Below are 16,192 nucleotides of genomic sequence, written 5' to 3' on the forward strand. Positions count from 1 at the left end.
GAGCTGATGTGTCTTGGGAGTAGTTCTCAGAGATGTTTCGTTCTAGGTATGTACCGCTGGTGGAGCATGAAAGGTTGGCCCAGGAGTATTTAGACCTGAACAGGGGATGGAGTCGGTGACACAGATCACTAAGATGTTCACACAGAGGGCTATGTTTTATCCTGAGTTCGCTACACCTAAGTAGGCTCAGATGACCCATTACTTGAGCATGCTTAAGACAGATATCAGATCGTTTGTTTCCACCAAGTGTTATGGTTCTTTTTTGGAGTTGTAGGAAGCCCCCAGGTGATGTGAGATTGATATTGAGTTGCGGACGAGGGAGCAGAGACCGGCCCCGATGCAGTCACAGCCTGCACCGAAGTTGTTTCAGACCGTTGATGTCAGATCTAGGGGTCGAAAGGGAAGCACTTGTGGGAAGTACAACAAGGTTCATGAGGGTGCTTGCTGATAAACTTCTGGGCGCCACAATTGTGGCCGCCAGGGCCATATGGTGATGGATTTCTGGCCGCAGGACCCAACACTCAGTCCATGATTTGTTTTCATTGCGACTATTTTGGCCATGTGAAGGCCAACTATCCATTGCTTGCTGCTAGGCCGGTGCAGGCTCCATCGCTAGCTACTTTGAGGATCACTGATAGGATTCAGGGCATGGTGGATCCCTCGAGGGGTCTAGGCAGTGCTTTCCATCGCCAATGAACACAGGGTTTCTACATCATCAGTGCATCATGGTTGTGTTCTGGAGATCTTCGGGGTGCCTTATCCAATCGATCTGATCCATATTCCCATGGGGGATGTTTGCATGATTGTGGATATGGATTGGTTAAGCCGTTTTGGTGTTATGAATGATTTTGAGGGACAACGCGTGGTAGTTGGAAACCCAATTGGGGGAGAACAAGTTATCTATAGGGAGGGCACCAGGATAGATTCATGGTTTTGTTTTGCAGCCATGGCTCGACAGTATATTCAGTATGGGTGTGCAAGTTGTTGGGTCATATGGGTTTCTTCATTGTGTATTTAATGTTTAGTACATTTTGTATAGCGAGTTGGGCATGTCCACCCATTTATTTATTATTAGGGTTTTACTATTTAAAGTTCATGCATGCACCGCATCTTGTAATCGTCCAAGTTGTAAACCCTACACAACTTTTACAGTATCAGTTCTTCATCGAGCTCTTCTAAGGCTGTGCTTATTAATCATTCGACACAACTTTGATCTTCTATCTGTGTTTTGATTCTTTTACCTGTTTGTATCTAATCGATCATATAATTTTTATTCTTATTAATTGGTATCGGAGCTGGAGATTGTGTAAATCTACGCAAATCTTCTATCGAGTTTCATTAGGGTTTCTGCTTTTATTAGATTTGTTCTAGTCGTCTCCACCGTTGTTAGTGATTGTAGACACCGACTCTTGATCTATATTTTAACCTAAACTCGATTTAAGTTTACATATCTGATTCTTATAGGTTATTATTGAATCGAAAAACATGTAGCCTGACGATTCTCACGTTAACTCCATTAATCTCTCAAGCGGTATTGGATCTACATACAGGATCCCTATACTCTTTGCCAACGACTATGAATTGTGGGCACTGCACTTTGAGGATTATGTGCTAGGTCTTGAAGATAATGGTTCCCTGATGTGGAATGCCATAACCAAGGAGATGTTTGCTCGTGCTGGTACAAAAAGGGTTATCAAGACTTAAGCTGAGTACAACGATCTTCTTCTGGAAGTGGAAGATATACCTAAAGAAGAAAAAGACAAGCTAATCAGCAATGTCAAGGCTATGAGGATCATCCGTTTTTCTTTACATGCCGACACATTTCGCCTACTTAGCTCCTATGAAATAGCAAAAGAAATATGGAAGTCTTAGAGAACTCTACTCTAGTGATGCTGATCTTGAGATTTCTATTCAAACTCTGTTACTTTCTGAGTTTGGAGCTTTCGTTCTAAAGCCTGAGGAGAAATTGGACCAAAAGTTCAATATTTACAACCATCTATTAAGCAGGATGGTGAAGCACAAGAACAAACGTGAACTGATAGAGTATAAGTTCGTGTTCATGAATGTATTAAGATTTGAGTGGAAAGCTGTGGTGGGTTAAAGAACACGAGGAGTTCAAAAATTACTCCTTAGCAAAGCTCGTTGGTATTCTGAGGTCACAACAGGATTAAGTGACAAGTGAGGGAAAGGTCGTTTCTGGAATGGGTTCTTTGGCTCTTTTAGCCAAGGGTAAGAAGATTGATGATGATGGTTCGGAGTCAGATCTCTCCAATTGTGAACTCTCAAAGGAAGAGTAGGTTATGATGGTGTCCTAACCAAAGAAGTTCGCAAAAAGAATTTTGGTTGCAACAAAAATTGAAACTGACAAGGTAGTCACAGTTCTGAGAAGGTGAAGGATGAGAGTGCGAACAACTCTCAAAAGGAAAAAGCTAAGAAAGAAAAGAATATTGTAGGGGACTTCGGCTCTGACTGTAATTATTGTCATGGCAAAAATCATCTAGCAAAGGAGTGTATGCTGAGAAGAATGAATGAGAAGAAAGAAGAGGAGGATGATGAGGCTTATTTCCTCAGAAAGCTAGAGGAAATCATGAAGAAGAAAAGTGTTGATGATCGTAAACCTGGTTTAATTGTACAGGAGATTTCGATCAGAAAGCTAGAGGAAATCACCAAATGCCTAACCGAAATCACATGAGATTTCGATCCAAATACCACCAAAAATATGGTTTTCGGTCCTAGACCGAGAACTCTAATATCTATGAAAAGCAAAGTATAAACCACAATTTATGATCTAACATAAAATTAAATACTTGATATTTATGTGTAAGCTGAGAGTAACTATGCACTCACTTGTTAAAAGTGGATGACTGGTGAATTCAACAGCTCTTCGCTAGCACCTTGACTTTTCTTTTGATATGACCTAGGTTTAATTATCACTAGGTCTTAGTCTAATATTCATTGTGACTAATGATGGTCTATATTTCTTACTAATTTCAATGTCTACATCAAGATCTATCAAGTAAGAAACAACCAGGTATGATCATATCGGAGGTAAGTTCTGTTTGGTATACAGACTTACAGAGTATATTATTTGGAAATCTCACTTTAAACACCTCGCTAAATCTAGCCTAGACACCACTCCTATAAGTAGAGCAATCAGTATAATGATTTGGAATCTCTGATAAATCTTATTCATAGGTTCATAATAATGACTATGAACGTAAATATAAGTTACACTTGAAATAGAACAACTATAGCTTAACTTATACAAACTTTAGTGAAAATCAGAAATTACACGAACAGAACTTTAACCATGGGCTTCTATTCTCCAAAAACTAGAGAATAAAGGGACTAAAAGTACGGAAGTATTCCAAAGGATTTGAGTGGAAATGATGTGAAGAGAATGTTGAAAAATGAAGATATATATAGAAGAATTTTTTAGGGTGTGCCACGTGCTTGGTTGATGAGCGTCGCACACTTGGTCGGGGTAGGTGACGTGGCTCCAACATTATAGTCTTTTTATGTGTCGTAAGGGATTAAATATGCAAATTTAAACTAACAATTGATGAAACACGCAGCTTTTACCGACGTAAAAGACGATCCGAGTTAATTTTTGAAAATAAAGACTAAAGATATTTTTTTTGTATACACACAAGGGACGATTGGTGTAACTTACTCTAGGTTTTGAGAAGTTATTAAGATAATTGTGTTCGGTGGAGAGAGAGAGAGAGAGAGAGAGAGAGAGAGAGAGAGAGATCCGAGTTAATATTTTAGCAAAACTAATAATTGTGTTTTTTAACATTTTAGCAAAATTAATAGTATAATTCGCAACAAATATACTTCAATTATACTTTGTTAAACAAAATACAAACTTTGTTGCCTCCTCTTAAATTGATTTACCTTTTTTTGGTGGTTAAAACATAATTTATGTTGATGAGTAATATTGTTGCACACAAAAAAAGTAAAAAAAAAAAAAAAAAAAACACAATACTGTCTGTGTTTGAAGAGGTGGCTATCAGTAAGCACATGGGCATGGGCCATGAGGCTATGCATTTGAGCCTAAGCTCACATGGTCATGAGGGTTCTTTTTTTTTTTTTTTTTTTTTTTTTACTTTATAACCATTTTATTATTATTATTACTTTTTGGTCTCTTCAGCCTTAACTTTCAACACCCTGTAAAATACCATTTTTTACCATTATTATATCACATCATATGATACACAAATTGCTAAAAAGCATAGAGTACAAGATCCCAGTGGCAAAGAAACCAACATCTACAGCTGTATAGATTGATATAAAAGAAAAAGAAGATGAATGGACCACTTTACCCCCGTGGCCATGTCCTAATCATATTTTCTCAAACACGCTTTGCTTCAAACGATGCAAATCCACCTCTCCATTGCATATATCATAGTGGATGTGATGCTGATGCATACATTTGTCAAAAAGCCAAACCATAAAGTTTTCTTCTATCCATATCACCATAAGCATGCAACTTTTATTAAAGTAAAAAAGAATCTTCAAAAGGGTACATATAGATATAGATAAATATTTATATATATTCTTTTCATTCCAAACTTACAGAATAAAACCCATTCGGTAACATTTTGGTTACAATAGGTCACTAATAACCTCCACTTATATAAAAAAAAAAAAAAGATCAGAAAACCCCCTTTTTGATCTTTTAACAAACAAAGATAATAATAATAATAATAATAATACTAGGAACAAACATAAACCCCAAGTGTATGGAAGGTGAACTAAAAATAAACCTCCATTTAAAAGAAAAAAATACCGAGCTCCGGCCACGGGCCCAGGTTGTGAAATTACTTAAATGCCCCTCTACCCCTACTCTCTAACTTCTAAGATGTTAGTCAATCAGGAACTACTGTTGACCCTATATATCCATATCGCGCACCTAAACAAGGGCAGCAACCTTTGCCCGATGACCCGAAACCACAAGGGCAGAATTGGAATTGGGATTTCCTCTTTCGTCCTCGTGGAGTTGGGATGTTTCACAAATGGAGGTGGATTTTAAATCGGCGGGAGGGATAAAACAGTCAATTGACAAGCCAGGGACATTAAAGGCGACCTCTTCAATAGACCATGCTTCTTCCATTCTGGTTTTAGTATGACTCATTGCCATTTCACCAAATCTGAAAAGGGTAACGACTGAATGACCCGAATGGGCAATCATTATGCCTTCCACGGATCTATAATCCTCCATACTTGAATTAATTGTTGTTTCCCAATACACAGCGTCACCTCCATTCGTTTGAATTCGAGTCAAATGTGAATCCTCCATGTGAACAATGAGTCCTGTTTTCTGACTAAAATACCCAAAAAGTACATGACGTATGATCTCAGCAGGACCTTCGCTCCTCGATTTCAATGTCTGCGGATCAGCAGTGAGTTTTAGGATAAAGCAATCTTCCCCGTTCATCTTCTTCTCACCTACGCATTTCGCATCGGAAAACATACTCGCGGTTGTTCTCGGATCAAGACCCTGTAACAGATATGTTTAAATTTCTTCACATCGGAGAGGTGAAATGGTGAAATCATGGGTTTTACCTGAAGGGCGCGACGGAGGGGTCTGACTGGACCTTTGGCGGTGTGGGCGCCGAGCCATGGCGTGTGGCGCCAAACGAGATTTCCGTTGCAACCGGCGTGAACCTTGCTGCCGCCGACGGCGAGCTCGACGTACCACATATCGGGATTCATCTGCCATAGAACAAATCCGCCGGAGTCAGCGGCTCTGGCGCCGTGTTTGTTCTTCATTACTCTTGAAGCGGTTTCGAACTCTGAAGCTACCATCTTCAATTTGCCCATGGCGTAAGCGTTTTTTATGGAGTTTTGAAGCTTTTGACCACCGGAAGCGGCTGTGTATTGTTGTAGTATGTATTGAGCAGATGAAGTTTCCTGAATTAAAATAAACACATCAAATTGAGTCAGTGATTTAAAAATACAAGTAACATCCATCAACGTCACTAGTTTCAAGTCGAATCTGTGAAGTAAAAACTCGTGACCAGGGTTCTATATACTCGAAACGAAGAGCAAACTATTATAGTTAAATCTATGAATAATGACTTCAGAAATTATTGAGCAAATTACTCGAAATAGGCTATAATCCAAACCCAAATATCAAATTTCTCAAAACAGAAAAGAAGTGTAGATTGTAGTTAGGAAACATTCGAGGGGACTCTACAGTCTACTCTTTGAAATCTATGATGGATGACATTGAAGAGACAGACTTACAATAGGAGTGTCCTTTATGCTAAGGTGAGGGAGAGGGTCGTTGGTGCTAACATGCACTGGGGCTAATGGTGCGCCCATTACGCCAAGCAAGAGCCTCAAATCAGACCTATGTTTGTAAGCCATGGTAGCTGTCATGGACGGAGTTCTAGAAAGCTGACCCTTCATCCAGTGTCCAATAGCCGACCCGACCCGTTTCGACTCCCCAAGCTCCGACCCTTCTTGATCAGGCCCTTCATACAGCGGCGCCAGCGTCTCTCCGGTTAGGCTCCCGGATCGCCCAATCAACGGTTCCCCGTTTGTCAACTGTTTCGGCCGTCGACGAAGAAGTGCAGTCATCGGAGAACCACTCCTCGCCGGACTCTTCGACCGTGACCTCACCGGAGATAAACCACGTATGACTTCGTCTCTTAAAGCGGAGAAAAACCCTTGTTTCCTTTCCATCTCTCGTCAAAAAACAACAGAGAAAAGAAAAAGTTACTGAAACAGTCTAGAAAACTATCTAATCAAGCAAGGGGAGCCATGGTAATGGGATTTGTCGAATACAGAGATGAAAATGGTGTGAAAAACAGCAAATTTGTTGGGGTTTCGAAAGAGAAAGAGAAGATTTTAGTTTAGTGAGTGGGGTATGAAATATGATGATTATGCTCCCTACGTTGTGTGTGTACTGCGTACTGTGTGAAGGGTGTGAAATGAGCCGACGCGCACTTAAACTCTGTGAAGACACACGGAACGCTGAGGGTAATTTATGAGCGTTACACCAAAAGTCAAATATGGAATTTCGATCATTTTCTTTATTGTATTATAAATTATAATATATATATATTTTTTTCTTGAAGTGGATGATGATATATAGTTTTGATTGTTTCTGATTCGGTTCATTGTAAGGCACATGTGAAATGAATGATACTATCATTTTACTACGTAATATCATATAAAACTTTAATATTTTTCTGTAAAATGATATATCGAAAAAGGATAGAAAAAATAAAGGTATCATTAGAAAAACAAAATAAAAACAAAAAACCTTTAAAGAAAATTCACATGACATATGTTTTGCGTTAAGGTTATAATTATTATGTTTTTGTTTTTACCTTTTTTTATAATTTTATAATTTATATTTATATTTTATTTTATTTTTTTTTGTGTTTTGTTTAAATATATATTATTTAAAAATTTATATATTTTTTGTTTGTTAGTTTTTAACATTTATTTGAATAATGTTTTCTATATTTTTGACAGTTTGTTCGGATTGATTTTTCTAATATTTTTATATTTTGTTTGATTATATTTTTAGTGGGGTTGAAATGTTTTATTTGTTTATATTTATAAAGATTTCATGATCATTATAATATTATATTTTTGAACAATTGATGCTTCTATATTTATGTATTTAAAAATATAGTATTCTTCTTTTTGTTTTTTTTATCTAATGTCAAATAAGTATTATTATAATTTACGATTAGTTTTTATTTGTTAATAACTAAAAAGAATGTAGATACATAAACTTTCAAAACAAAGTAATAAATGAAAAAACACAATAATCAAATATGATAAAATACCTTAAAACGTGTTATGTTTTAAAATCGTAATATATATGCAACAAATTTAGCTTATTGTTTAAAAACTTATGAAGATTTATTTTGAGCTATCATAAAAATTGATATATTATATCTTTTTAAAAATTCAGTGGGGATGGTTGAAATATACCATGGGTTCCTAACAAAACTTTGTTTCTCTTTTTCATCCTTTATGCTCGGTATAGTCTTTTAATTTGTGTAAGACGGTTCTTATGTTCCAAAATGGTTATTAGAAGTCTTTTATACATCGTAGAGCTATTGAGCAAGTTATTTATTTATTTATTTTATTGCTTTTTACGCCGTTTTGTGATTTTAGTATACATCATGATAATGTATTTAAAAAAAATTACTTAGGCTCTTTGGATTAGCTTATTAGTTTATTGTTTATTGGTTTATTTGTGGTGGGAATAAGCAATAAGCAAGGAGGAGATGCTTATTAAAAGTAACTTATTTAGCTTATTTTTAACACAATAAGCTGATTTTTAATAATTTTATCAAAACACTTAAATTTAACTTATTGTAATGGGAATAAGAAATAAACAATAAACATTTTTTTTCCTATCTAAAAATGTATAGTAATGATTATTTAATGTATTTCATTGAGTATCAATACATCGGCTAATTAACATATTTTATGAAAATATATTAAATATGATGCCCCTAGGAACACTATACTCTCCGTATGGTTTAATGGTGAAAGCTTTCATTACCGTTCTTTGTCTCCTCTCTTGATCGACTTGCGCTATTTAAATGTAACTTCCATTTTTTTCATTTTTTATTAAATTATAATTATAAAAAATGTATATATTAAATTTTATGGTTTCTAATTCCATGTAAAAAAAACAGAGTATAACATTATAAAATGTATTATTTAAACAAAAATAAATTGTAACATCGTGTTTATCGTGTTTTGGGGGCTAGGAGTTTTGGGCTTTTAGTATAATAAAAGTTTCTTTTATTTAAAAAAAAAATGAAATGAAACAAATAAATAAAATATGATAGGATTTGGGTGACGAAATAAACATATAAGACTGATTTTGTGGAAGTTAAGATAAGTAATGACCATTTGCCGGCTAACATGAGCATTTGGTGAGCTTAGGGACCATTTCTAAAAAGAGTTTTAGAAAAAGGGCCAATATTGTCAACTTTGCCAAATCAGGTGGTCTGCACTGTGGTTCATTGTGTGTCTCTTCGTGGTGTTGGTGCTGAATAGACTACATCAATGTTTTGGTGTATCCCTTTTCTCATTCATTCTTCCATTTTCTTCTTCTCTCGTTCCAACAATCCTTTCAACATTCATAATCAATTTTTCCTCAATTTTCTTGGTGTTTTTGAGGATTGAAGTTGTTAGATTAATCCTTGCTCAAATCCTTCTCAACATATTGCATCAAAGAGTAGTTTTTTCTTTTTTCCCTTGAATTCGTTCAAGGTTTTTGGTTGGATTTGAAACCTGATTTTTATGGTTAAATTGTGATCTTAATGTGAAATTGTTGATGTGGTTTAACTCATTTTTTCTATCTCCAAGCTCTAACCAAAAATGATTATGACATTTGTAAGATTAGAGGATGTTTGATAGGTTTTTGAGCCCTAGATCTTCAAATCTGAATTTGATACTCCAAGCAGTGACATGAGCTTGAGGTTATTATTAAATGGTACATTTCCCTTAAATTAATGATCCATTTGTCAACCCTTTGGCTTATGGTGAGATTTCATGATGTTTCAATCAAGTTCTAGTTCTAATGGTGATGATTTGGGCATTTTCATTTATAGGGTTCATTGATTCAAATTATTGACTCCATGCAATGATATAAGCTTGGATTTGTGACTAGATTGCTTATGTTCTTTCAAATACATGACCTATTTGTTAATTCATGACTAGTGATGAGATTTCTAGAGTTTGATTCAAGTTTAACTTCCACGTTATGATTTGGGTATTTTCATATCCTCGGTGTTTTAGATCAAGTTCCATAGTTCCAAACAAAGATGTGATTTTGGTGTTATGTATAGATTATGTATTTCTATTCCAGTCTATGGTCCTTTCGTAATCCTTGTCTCATGGTCTATATTATGAAATGTTGAATAAAACTTTTCTTTAATTTGAGAGTCTTAACTTTGTCGATTATGAAACTATGTAATAAGCTTGCATTTTCACATTGAATGTATCCTCTTGTCTAGTTTTTGTATTCAAGTATTCATTTAAGAATTATAAAACAAATTATTCATCTTGTGTCATAAATGGCATTGTAATGGTTAGTGAAATTTCTAAGGATATGAAACTTGAAACTTAGTAATGTTCCAAGCTCTAGTTTCTTATAGTATCCTTATTCCTATACAAAGTGGCAATCCTTGTATCATGGTGAGATTATGAAATGTTGAATAAAACTTTACTTTAATTCGAGAATTTCAACTCTGTTGATTATGAAACAATGTTCTAAGCATGAATTCCCACATTGAACGTATCCTCTTATCTGGTTTTTTTTGTAATGCCAGTTTTCAGGTATTTGCATTGTTGACCATGCTTTGCATTAACTTTGCATTTTTGTCCCAAACGCCAGGCATTGGAACGTCAGGCATAAGTTTGTGGACGTCAGGCATTCACACACAGAGGGCAAACATTAATTTTTAGGCTTTGCACCCTATAGCCTCAAAACGTTTCTTATCTCCAGCCTCTGCCCCTTATAGCCCTCATGTTGAAACCCTAAGTGTGTATGAGTGTTTTCAAGCCTTGGAGTAACATTTTGGTATCATTTTAGTGTTCTTGGTGGAGAAGGGAGATCTTTAGAGTGTTGGTGCTGCTCTCTAGCCTTTAGATCTGGAATCTTGGCATCTTGGAGCACCTTTTGGAGTTATAAAGTTCAGATCATGATGACTTATTTATTTTATCTTGTTTAAGTGTAGTTTTATGTTCTTTTTGGTCCCAAGAACATGACTTTTGTGAGTTTTGGAATGCTATAGAGGTTTGGGCTGTCCTTTCAAGCATTTTAGAGGATTTAGAATCATAAAAATGCAAGCTTGGACGTTGATACTCTTCCTGTTGGGTTTTGAGCATTTTAACACTCATATGCTGTACATGTAACCCTAAATACCTTGGATCTATGCTTTCTCTATTATACATGCAAATATCATTTTTTCTAAGGTATTATCCTAACTAGCATATTATGAAGTACAAGTAATATAAAACTAGTAGAATTACATACCTCTTTGTTGGTGCTTGATTTCATGGAGCTCAAGAGCGTAGTGCCCCAAGTGTGGCACCTCAAATGGTTCACACAACACCATGAACATTTGGAATACCCATGAGAGAAGATATGTGTGCATAGAAATTGGCTTGCCCTCTTGTGTATACACTAGTTGCCATTTCTCCAACCAATGGGGTCTTTATATACTGTGGCTATTAGGGTTACACCATGTAACCCATGACTTTACCCATTCCTTATGCTCCATGGGTTTTAACCTCCATAGAGTATCCATGGGACACCACATGGGTTAAACCCAACATAAGGAATCATGGATCACAAGCCCACATATATAAGAATCAATGATTTACACAATCAATCCCCATATATTTAATTAGTCTGTGTTTGATCACTAAATTAATTCTTGATCAATACTAATTATATAATATGATTTCATAGTAATATATTAGAACTTATAATATATTAATATGCCACAAATATCTTCTTCTCATTAAAAGGTCAACCCAAATGTTCCGATGCCATGCAACCCAAATAGACCATGCTAGGTCGGGTCAAGTATATACCAATTATAGTTATGGACTTAGACACTAATCCAATAGTCTCCCACTTGGATAAGTCTAATAACTATTATTGCAAGTATAACTTCACAACCTTACCAGCAATCGTAGCTCTTAAAAGTTGTTGCCGAACTCCGAACAAATCAATGACGCGTCCATTAGATAAGTGATCATATATTCCTCCATTATAGATATCATATGAATTGAGACATGGATTATAATCATTCTCTCTGTCCATTTGTTGTTTCCCAATTTTTGATTTATGACGACCGACTAATTGAACAAATCAAATCAGTCCAGGCTTGGCTAAGCACTTATGGGTGTCATCACTAAATCATCGAGGGGCCACACAGATATCGCTTTTATCCCATTAAGGGTAAAAGGAATGGATAAACTTCGACTCATATGCTTGTACTAACTACTTGTTGAATTATACACAAAGGCATGTTTTATAACATCGAGTTACCGATGCGTTTTCGTGCAATCAGTGTATAACAAACTCATAGTAAACAACTCATATCTCTAGGTGTGAAGAATATAAGATATTATCGTCTCATGATTCACTCGTGATAAAATCCATGAAGTGATTCAAATGAGCGTGGGTTCAATCCAATACTCAGAACTTATGAGCACTCATGAATGTTGTAGCAACCATTGCTATGTCTAATGCACATTAGACAAATCTTACAAGCCAGATTCATGATAGTCTTGATTCATATCTACTTCCAACATATGACCGACTGTATGCTAATCTTGTATGCCTCAACACTTTGAGTGTAAATAAAACATCTTTTATCTAAGCACTATATGGATTACTCATTATTCATGTTTCGATTAATCAACTTAATACTTGAATTAAAACAATAGTGATGCCATGCTCCAAGCATGCACACTATGTTTGTCTAAACAATTCCAATCCTTATTGTAAATGTAATAATACCAAACTCTTGCCATTTACTATAATTTGTTAGATTCTAAACTTATATGCAATGATCCCCTTGTAATGACTATGCACAAAGTCACAAAGACTTGGCAACATATATTACAGAGTATTCCAATGGAAAGCAATCTCATGGAAATGAAATCTCAAATTCAAAGTACATTCCTTTGAACATCCTTCTGTGCATTAAGTTTTCCAATCTTACACATATTCAAAGAATAACTTCCACCAATGGAAACAATTCCATATTACCATTTTGACTATCACTTCCAAACAAGAGTTGCCTCTTTTCAGAATATGTCAACATGGTCCTAACAATACACTTCCAATTGTCCATGACAATTGCTTAATCAATTTAGTCATATCTAGTTCTATTTTCTTTTACCCTCTTAATGCCCTATGCATTTGGAAAAAATTAGAATGGATAAATGTTATAGCACATGTAATCAATCCTATACCCGAAGCATATGGGAGACGATTTATGCTATAAAATTTTTGTTTTCCATGTTCTCACAATTCAAACTATGAAGAGGTATGTCGTAATCATAATCAAATTTTGAGAACGCAACATATATAGAATTTCCTTATGTTGAACCATTCCAAATAACATTCATATATATCCTTGACTAAAGTTGATTAAAATCTCAATCTAAGCTTGTAGAATTGTAATGAAGTATAAAATCCTCTCCCATAATTATAGGAAAACAACTTTTCAAAGTGAATTGAAACTTTTGTTTTCTATAATTAACATTGCTAACTTGCAACATAATCATCATGCTCCCACTAGCATAATGATTATTATCTTACTAGCATAACACTTATGCTCCCACTAGCTTTGACATGTACTCAGAAATCAGCTGGACTTCTAGGAAAAACAATACTTTATTAACTTTCTTACTAAAGTTCAGATTTCTGATACGAGATGCTTTGATAAAACTGTATCAAAATCATACACCTTTCCTTAGATAGCACACATGTGTGTCTAACCTTTTACCACTTTCACTAGTTAGTGTGCCGGTTAACCACACACGCTCCACTAACGAAATGAGAATGCAAACATCACAATTGCTATCCACTTAAATCTACTTAGTGAAAGCATTTCCTTACCATCATTTTCATGAATCGGAGAGAAACCTTATGACACTTAGATTTTATGTGGTGTAAGTGTTCCTATCCATGTGAATTTTTCATAACCATAATCACAAGACAAGGTCAGTGGAAAATCCAAACACATATAGACTAAAGGTCGTGGGCTAGTGATTAACAATACTCTTGATTAGATCTTTGAAATTATTTCAGGATCTTTTAGACTCCCACTGTCCTCTTGACATATAAGATTCTCTTTGTCAAGAACCAATCTTTGACAAAACAAATATCCAAGAGTTATTGTGGATTCTTATCAGGTTAAACACTTCACACAATTGGTCTTTGTTTTATCCAAAACATCACAACTTACCAGTTTCAAATGTACAAGAGTAAGAAAACATTTTACTCTATATTTGACAAGTGTTTTAAACCTTTCTTAAGATTATGTCACTCAAGACTCAATCTTGGAGTATGTCTCTAAGATTTAACTTTGGAACGAAGTATAATTTATCTTTTGGTTTAACTATTTCAACAATTCATGATTCCCCTCCTTAGGCAAACAAATATACTAAGGTGTCCTTTGAGGATCAATTGTGATATGGTTTCATCATCACTAAGATAATCATAAAACAAGATACTCAAGTACTCTCCCATCTCTTTAGATTGGAGAAACTTTTATTTTTCTGCCTAATTTGATTCTTCTCATCCGTCCTGCCATATATTGAAACTTTTCCAATGTTCAGAATTACAGTTAAACTTGTAAGCATAACCATATTTACTAACTTTTAGTAAATCATGACCAATAATCTTATTAACCTTTGTGGTGGACTTGACCATCACACAACCAAGTGTACCCAATCCTTTAGTCATTTACTTGAATCACACATACATGTGAACAACGACTTAGTCTTAATTTCCCAAAGATGAAAAACCTCATTCATCACACAATACAATTTGCATGATTCCAAGTTTCTACCCAACTGAAACTTGGGTAATGTGAATCTTTCTTTATTTGGTAAATTATGACACTACCACAAATAACATAATCAAATCCATTTTCCAATTGTTTATCAATGGAAACATGTAAACGACAATTTTTCATAAATGCCATTGTAAGGATAATTAAAAATAAATAAAACAATTTTATTTCTTTTATTTTAAAAAACTTGTGGAAACACTTATCCTTACAATTCAAATACATATGAAAAACATTTTGTTGTCTATTCCTAAGCAATATATATATATATATATATATATATATATATATATATATATATATATATATATATATATATATATATATATATATATATATCATAACTCTTATGCAGCATCTCAAAATTCTGATCATCAGACCATGCGATCGAAATCCATCTTGGCGATCAAAATCAGCATAATCATACTTTAAGCTTCCTTTGATTCTTCCAAAACATCAAAATGTAATTAAATTACATCATGTATTAAGAATCTCAAAAGGAGACTTAATAGAGTTAGATAATGGAGTTTACCCGAAGTAGACTCAAACTTTTGACTTTATCATATCTTTCAGGTAAATCTGGCAGCTTCGCAACCAATGCCCCTTCTTTTGGCAAAAGAAACATATGGAACTTTTGGAAATGCTACACTTGATTGTCTCAGACTTAGCCTTTATCTTTACCATCGAGTCAAACAACTTAACCATGGCCGATCCCTTTCCATTGGGAAGAGAAAGCTTTTCTTGACTTCTAAGGTTACCATTGTCAATGTCCATGGAAGTTTAGGAAGTAGATCTTTCAATCTAATATGCTTTGCCAGTGCTCCAAATCATTGTTGATTCAGCATCATCAAGCAAATAGGTAAGATCATTAAGTGTCATTTCGTGATCTGTCATCAGGGAGTGACTAAAGAACTAAGTCAACAACCAGCTATCTCGAGACTCCGACACCCGACTCTCCCGGCTTGTCAGTATGTGACTTAACCTTTAAGATGTAAGCACATGTAGACTTTGCTTGCCAATACGGATTGAGTGACTTAGAACTTGTGGGATAGGGAGATTTATTAGAGGAGGTGTAGGAAGTGAAGTATGATTTCCAGTCCCAATAATGCACAATAAAGGGATTGATCTTTCACCTTGGTGGTCATTTGGGATATCATCTTTATTAGGAAGCTTATTTTTAAAGATTTTGGAAGACCATAGGTGTTTGAAGGAGACATCTATAAGGGACTAATTCAAGTTAGTTGATTTAAATTCCTTAATATAACACCCAATATGAAATATTAAGGCTAGGACCCAACAACCTACTTATAATTGGAAGACGGATGCCGTAATCCGAGTTATAAAATAGTTGAAGGTAGGTAAATGGCGATTTACCAATTTCCACCATTAAAAATGACATATAATTAAGTTTTAATTGGATTTGAAACTCCTAGATATTTTGAGATACATTGAACTTTCAATGGCATGTTTGAATCTCGAATGTGCCCTCTTAAGTTTGTGACTGGGATGCCGAGGATCACAAACAAGGTGTAAATAACCATGTAAATTGACTTGGTACCCTTAACTATATTACATAATCGATGTGCTTGTTAACCACACACGCTCCA

General features: G+C 35.0%; 1 protein-coding gene across 1 annotated transcript; it reads right to left on the reverse strand.

The window, feature by feature from the left end:
- Positions 1–4,536: 4,536 nt before the first annotated feature.
- LOC145047359 (uncharacterized) lies at positions 4,537–6,968 on the reverse strand. Its single transcript, XM_078995612.1, has 3 exons — positions 6,253–6,968; positions 5,569–5,916; positions 4,537–5,503 (listed from the first exon to the last, which is right to left on the reverse strand). Exons 1-3 carry the CDS (start codon positions 6,691–6,693, stop codon positions 4,916–4,918), a joined length of 1,377 nt encoding a protein of 458 aa, XP_078851738.1. The 5' UTR covers positions 6,694–6,968; the 3' UTR covers positions 4,537–4,915.
- Between the last annotated feature and the right edge of the window lie 9,224 nt (positions 6,969–16,192).

The sequence above is a fragment of the Lactuca saligna genome, chromosome 5, assembly GCF_052625555.1.
Source record: "Lactuca saligna cultivar CGN05327 chromosome 5, ASM5262555v1, whole genome shotgun sequence".
NCBI classification, from domain to species: Eukaryota; Viridiplantae; Streptophyta; class Magnoliopsida; order Asterales; family Asteraceae; genus Lactuca; species Lactuca saligna.

Coding starts and splice junctions, on each gene's coding strand:
- LOC145047359 (XM_078995612.1), bottom strand. CDS start 6,693: ATGGAAAGGAAACAAGGGTTTTTCTCCGCTTTAAGAGACGAAGTCATA. Junction 5,917..6,252: donor GCATAAAGGACACTCCTATT/GTAAGTCTGTCT, acceptor ATTTTAATTCAG/GAAACTTCATCTGCTCAATA. Junction 5,504..5,568: donor CCCTCCGTCGCGCCCTTCAG/GTAAAACCCATG, acceptor TATCTGTTACAG/GGTCTTGATCCGAGAACAAC.